The following is a 6,956-nucleotide window of genomic DNA, read 5'->3' as shown; positions in this document are numbered from 1 at the left end:
TGACGTGTGCAACATAATCTACATACCAGACACATATCAACGATGTAGATGTTGATAATACGAAGAATGTGACATTGTGTTTTTAAATGTTAAATTTTAGACTGGGTTCAGTGTGGCAGCAACGTTAAGAGTATACACCTGATGATGGCCGATAGAGGCCGAAACATGTAGTGTAGAAAGAACAAGATCAAAGACATATAATATATATTGTTTGCACTTGGGACGGACTTTGTATCATTTGTCCCATAATATATCACGGTAATAAAATTATCAAAACATAGCATTACATAAAATTTCAATACAATTAAAACTAACTTCATAGCAACATGTACATCTGCAAGTCCTTCAAGAGGTATATAAGATTAAAAAGTAAAATCTCTTCTTCATGGACCTCTGGGAAAATGGCTTTTCTCACATTAAATCAAAGATTTCATTGATAGGGCTTATGCAAAATTACAACAGCAAACTTAATCTTCTTATAAGATTTATTTTTATTTATATAAATGATAAAATAATATTATGTAAGTAGTTAAATAAACAGTTTCTACACAAATAAATGCAATTACATATGAAATAAACACTGAATGAAACTTAATCAAGAATCAAAGTGACTATAATGCTTTAAGTGATATGACATCTTTTGCCCAAGTTTATGGTTGTGTGGTAAAGATTTCTACAGAGAGACAACATGGATACCGATTGCTGTTTTCATCACTATTGTGCTAAATCGAGGTGCAAATTCTGAAAGGTAAAAAATTTCTTAGACTAAATGCAGACTCTGCAAATCAAATTTTACTCAATATAGTGAAACACTGACCGCCTCTGTGGTCTAGTGGTCAGAATTCCTGGCTACAGAGCCAGAGGTCCCGGTTTCGATTCCCGGCACTACTACATTTTCTGAGAAGTAGTGGGTTTGGAACGGGGTCCACTCAGCCTTGCAAGGATAACTGAGGAGCTATTTCAAGGAAATAGTGGCTGTGGTCTAGAAAACAGAGATTAAAGACTGTGGAAATCTGCTGCACTGACCATTTGACACCCTCTATCCACAAAGATTGGGACTAACTTCGCCGACATGCAGCGGTCGCTAGGTCAGTATAGGTCATTTGTGGACTAAAAGCCATGGAGTTTTTATAGGGGAACAATGCACTGCTTAACTGGGCTTTGGCTCAAAGCAGGGACACTAATCAGAATCAGACAGTCGGCCAGGAAATGAGAACATCTACCTAACTCCACTTCCACGTCTGAACTGTACCTCAAGATGTGCGTAAAGAGACCATCTGTCCACTCCCGTGTGTTTGGATCCAGGACCCCATACAAGGCCTCTTTGGAAATGGCCTTTGGATCAATGACGTGGGCCACACCCTCAGTCCCCTCATAACGTTCAAGGGCTTTCAGAAGAACCTTCCAAGCAGCTGTTTTGCCAGAGCCACTGGGGCCAACCATCATCAGCCCGTGGTTGAGATTGCAGATCTGGTACAACTGGAGAACCTGTCCACACAGAGCCACACAGTCAGTGTCCTCTTATGCAGCTGCAACTGCACCGCCTTGATACTCACATGATCAGTTCCTGTCTCGCAGGAAACACAGTATAAGGAACATTAGTTGTAAGTGCTGTTTATAGATATAATTAGTGTTTATTCTTAGAATCATATATAAAACACATTAATATGCTGTGTGGGCAAAATTCAGCATTTTTTAATGTTAAAAGTAGGTGGCATATATAGTAACCACTGTGCTTTAAAGGGACAATCTGAGATAACTCACAGTTTAGATGAAGTAACCAGGATATAATCTGAATGTACATACACAAAAGAAGATATAAACATCACACATATAAATCTAAAGACAAAGAGGAGCCAAGTTTTTGGCAGGGCTCTCAGCCACTTGCCACACTCCACAACTGTACCATGACAATGTACAGACTATAACAATATTAATCTTGTCTAAAGCACTAGACTTCGCTGTTCTGGAAGGTCATGGGATTCATTCCTGATGAGATCATTGGGTTTTTCAAATGACTTCATCCTTTCAGCCATGCTATGGCCCTGGGATAGACCAAGCCTCTAACAGAAATGAGTACTAGGAATCTTCATGGGGGAAAGGGGGGCCAGCACATAAGGCTGACAATCTCACTGCCATCTGTTAGCCAACTGTCTAGGAAATATGGCAGCCTCCATGGCCTGTTCCTGGGATAGCTTAACCTTGTTAGGCATGACAGCCATTTTGTTTATCATATTCTACTGCGTTACAAGCAGCAAAGAGCTAAAAACACTTTCAGTGACCCTCTCAATCATTGTTCAGTGGTTATAGCAGACAATACTATGCACTGGTACTTTATACTCATGGCAGTTAAGTCACACTTTAGTGGTAAAGTCCTTATGAAGATGAATTATCTTCACTACAATAACACAAATCAGAAATCACTGAACAATGAAACAAGTTTCTCGGACAAATGATTTCTTGATACTGATATATGTTATTATTTTAGTTACTGATGTTAATAATGTTGAAGTTAGCATGATTTTTACTCTATACACAATTTTAAAGGCAAAACACATCAAAATTAGAAAACAATTAGAATAATTTAGAAGATTTGTGGGAACAGAGTGAAACTGAATTGTAAGCACAAACTAACATGAAGGTTGCAATTACATCAGCAACATCATCTTTTTCATACTGCAAACATGCACACTCTTATGTTTCGGCAAACATGCGAACAGGGATTACAAACTTGTCAAGAAAGGGAATTTATTACAATAACATTCAACATATCAAGATTTCATTACAGCGACACTTCATACTTAATAACTACACATTTACCCAAATGATCACAAGCAACAAGTAATATGAAACCTATTGAGGTCACATTGCTCTGGGATGTGATGCCGTGTAGTTCGGGAGATTGGCACCAAAGTCTGTGGTCTGATTAAGTCATGAGCTACAAGTCATAGCACATTAGTTCTAAACAGCAAACCAACAGCATTACTGACAGAATCACCATCATTAACATTGATGTGTTACATAAGGATCCACACAATGACCAGAACATACACTCATACATCCAATTAAACTTGCCAGAAGTATGTTCAATAGTTTTTTGTATATGCTGAGTCAAGTGTGAGATTCTGTATATCAGAATGTAAGAAACTTCTTATCTGGATCAATTATGCCACAGCCAGATATACAGCAATTTACATTACGTATTCTACTATGTCTCAGAGAATTAAACCCACATAAATTTACCTGTAAACACCTAAACAAGGTAACGATTTTACTCATTCTGCAGAAGTTGATCTACCCAGCACTGCCCAGGTGTAATGCATGTACAAAATTAGAAAGTGTAACATACTGAAAGTTTTACAGATCTTACAGATATTCATATAAAGTAACAGCACTGCAAGGAAACAATCCAATTCATTACAGTGCAAGTCCTCATATTTCTGTTAATTTTTAAAAACAATTTATTTTTTTTGAAAATTCAGAATGAAATATATCAAAAATAGTAACAGACAGACAGAGTAGCTGTGACTTCCCTTCTCCAAGCTCCAAAGAACCCCCCCCCCCAAAAAAAACCCTCAATACATAAGGGCAAATGGTTTCTGAACAATGATCAAAATAACTATTTGGGTGGGGGGGGGTCCAAAAAAATCTGGAGGTGGTGAGGACAACTGTCTAAAACCTCTCTTGGGTGGTTCTCGACCATTATGCCAAATTTGCTCAAACGGATTCACTGTGTGGAAATGTACACACAACAGACAGACAGACACAAACATGCACACATGAACATACGAGCAGGCATGCCCGAGCACAAGCATACTACTTGTAGAGACATAACAGATACTGTCATGTTGCACCAGCAGATGGCCACTTTCAAACTTATTCACACCTATACATTTGTTTCTTTCAAACTCATTAACTTTGATTTTCATATATTCCTCCTAATGGCTGAAAGTCTGCTACAGTTTCATGTTTCAGACTGTTCCACTTATTTCCATCCCAGGTTCTGCAACCACCACAATTTAGTCACTTTCCTTTGATTTACCACTATTCCAATCACAGTCAAACCATGGATTACTTTGCTAGAAACTCAGTGTTTGATGGACATTTCCCTATAATTTCTGATGCTTTGCTGAGCACCATTAATAACCTCTCATATCATAACATTTCAAAACCAACGAAAATCATAACATAATACAGCTCCAAAACATCTATAATAATTAAATTTGTTCTAATAATTTTTATCATTCTATGCACTACTGACTCAATTTATTTTCAAAATGTATTTCTTTAAATACTGAAAATTAATTTGATGTCTTGGAGTTCTGAAGGACATTTTACCTCACCCACCACAACAAATGGAACATTATCTTACATTACACTTCGGTAACAACCCCGCAAAATGCCATGTAATTTGGAGCTTTGCATGGAGAAATTACAGCAACAAATACAAGAACCACTAAAACTGCTGGCATGTTCAGAATTGGAGATGATGAAACAAATAAAATTTATCTTCAGCCTGCTGCTTGTCCTACAGTCAGTGCAACTACAGAACACATACAAAACGAAACTATTTACTTCTACAGAAAAAACTACTATTTGAACCACATGAAAGCAAAGGGCAGGGTGAAAACAATTCCTTTACATTCACACAAATGGCACACAGTACACCTACAATAGGCCACTACAGGGTGGATGTTCAAAGAATTGGGGTTCAATTTCAAACAAGGACATGGGATTCTTGTCCTCTCCACACCATTGAGACCAGCTCTGGGGCCCAGGGGGTTAAGCAGTCACAGTGTAAGGTTCACCACACATTAAAGGTTAATGAGTAAAGCTATCTTCACTCTCACATGTCTTCATGCAGCAGCGCTTAACTAAACTCTGGGCAGCTTTACACTGACAAGGCATGTACTGCCAGAAGACAATTCAAGAACATTTCAGCACTTCACATTTAAACTACTATGTTAAATCCTCAAAATTCATTAGTACAAGACATGCGTACTTGGTGATACTTTCACACAAAACTAAAGTACAGTTATCGCATCTCGCATTGAAACTGGAGCCCAGAAGGCACAGTGGTTTATTGGTTCAGCAGTCTGTGCAGTTGGGGAGCAAATGATCGTTGCATGCTTGAGAATTCAGGGTTAAAATAATCCGTTGCCTGACGCTTGCTTTCAGCAATGAAACGTGTGTGCAAATGCAAGCAAACTACAGCAAATCTTGCGATAAAACTCTCGTAATGGGGAACAGAAAGTTCTGACCAAAAAGCTAGGTACTAAACATACTGCTATAGGACCAGCAGATCTAAACCCTTCAGCTGGGAGCAGAGCAGTACCTTTGTTTTTACAGCCTGGGGGATTCTCCCCCTCCCTTCTCCAGTCAGGAAGTGACTGTACTGCTCAGGTAAACAGAGTTGTCACATTATGCGCACACCGGACGGCTTTACTGCCCACCATCTTCTGACTACAGCGTCAAGTGCCAGGTGACAGTCAACAGAGAGGGAAGATGATTTTTCCCAAAAGCAGACGTGGCAGTGGAAACACCACTTGCAGTTCGCATATTTTCTGCAGTTTTAGATGTGTTGGCGACATTTTAATCGTCTGGATATCTGGTGTGGCAATTTCAGTACAAAGCAAGGAAGGCTGTGAGAACAGATTCTTGCACATTCATACACTATCCTTCACAACACATTGTACTCACCTTCTCAACCCAAGTCTCGCCTATTGTTCCCTTTGGTATGTACATAGAGAATTCGGAGAGAAATACAACTACCATTAACCACTACTCATATATAATACAATTTTTGATCAATCAAAATTTCAATCTAGAGCATTTCTGTTGGAAAACTAATTTGCTGCATTATCAAGTTATGCACCAACAAATGCAGACTTACTTTCTCCATCCAGGCGCCTCCTTGCTCTTCTCCCTCGCCACACACCAAATACTCCTCTTGACACACCTTCCGGATCTGGTCCTTCAAACCTATGAATAGAGGAGCACATGACATGACAGCCCCACAAGACTGAGAAGTCCTTCAGTAGGTTCCAGCATCGAGTTACTTCACTGAGATGAATGTGTTTCCACCGTAGCGTAGTTGGTTGAGGGGCTATCCTACAAGCCGGAAGGTTGCGGGTTCAAGTCCCGATGAGGTCACTGGATTTTTTTCAGTTGACCTAATCCTTCTAGCCGCACTAGGCCCTGGGGTTTACTGAGCCTCTAACAGAAATGAGTACCAGGAATTAATTAAATGATTTTCCTGGGGAGTAAAGCGCGGCCGGCATGTAAGGCTGACAACCTTATCGCCATCTATGAGCCGACTGTCAAGGTAATGTGGGACCCTCAACGTCTCACAACCCTATGGGCCTTCACTGCCTGGTACAGGGATAGCTTTGCTTCTTTCCCCCCCCCCATACTCCACACACACACACTGACGTTCTCATGGTAGTGACTCTCCCCTGTGATGTGAAATCATGTAGTCTGGTAGATTAATGACATGTTTTGGAAGAACCTGATGCCACCTCCTTCTTCAGGGTCTTCAGGGCAGAATATGACAGGCAGTTGGATAACATCTACCAAACTATATGGCGTCATATCATAGAAGAGAGGAATTCTTATGTTACTTAGTCTTCATGTTCTCCTATATAAGTTAAACAGAAGGGGCATTACTTCTAGGGGCACAGAAGTTGTGGGCTTATATTGGGAGAGTTTCGTGGGTTACTGTACGAGGGGGGACCCAAAAATAACCGGAACCGACCTGTTGTGCGCGCATGCTTTGTAGTTACGAGTTGTGCTGCTAGGTGGTGTTAGCTGGGGGTCTCCCGCGACTATTAGTGAGCTGGCGTCAGTCTGAGTTAAGTGGTTTGTCTGTGGTGCTCTGTTGTGTGCGTTCCTGTTTCAACCCTTTGGCGATTAGTGAGATGGCCGACCAGAAGGAACAAAGAGTGTGCGTGAAATTT

The 6,956-nt window shown here is 40.1% G+C and overlaps 1 protein-coding gene across 8 annotated transcripts in view; it reads right to left on the bottom strand.

Moving 5' to 3' along the window:
• LOC111874028 (dynein heavy chain, cytoplasmic) overlaps positions 1-6,956 on the bottom strand; it is a 112,713-nt gene that overhangs the window by 51,425 nt on the left and 54,332 nt on the right. For 4 of the 8 annotated variants that reach the window (XM_023869163.2, XM_023869208.2, XM_023869154.2 and 1 more), the window contains 3 exons: positions 5,894-5,982; positions 5,701-5,730; positions 1,253-1,488 (listed from right to left, as the gene is read on the bottom strand). In XM_023869163.2, the coding sequence (XP_023724931.1) occupies positions 1,253-1,488; positions 5,701-5,730; positions 5,894-5,982 (355 nt within the window). The remainder of the gene's footprint in view (positions 1-1,252; positions 1,489-5,700; positions 5,731-5,893; positions 5,983-6,956) is intronic. The other 4 variants (XM_023869180.2, XM_023869218.2, XM_023869171.2 and 1 more) reach the window with 1 other exon arrangement.

Source organism: Cryptotermes secundus, unplaced genomic scaffold (assembly GCF_002891405.2).
Source record: "Cryptotermes secundus unplaced genomic scaffold, Csec_1.0 scaffold47, whole genome shotgun sequence".
Classification (NCBI taxonomy): domain Eukaryota; kingdom Metazoa; phylum Arthropoda; class Insecta; order Blattodea; family Kalotermitidae; genus Cryptotermes; species Cryptotermes secundus.
Note: the sequence above shows the minus strand (reverse complement) of the source record. Positions and strands in the feature narration are given on the sequence as shown.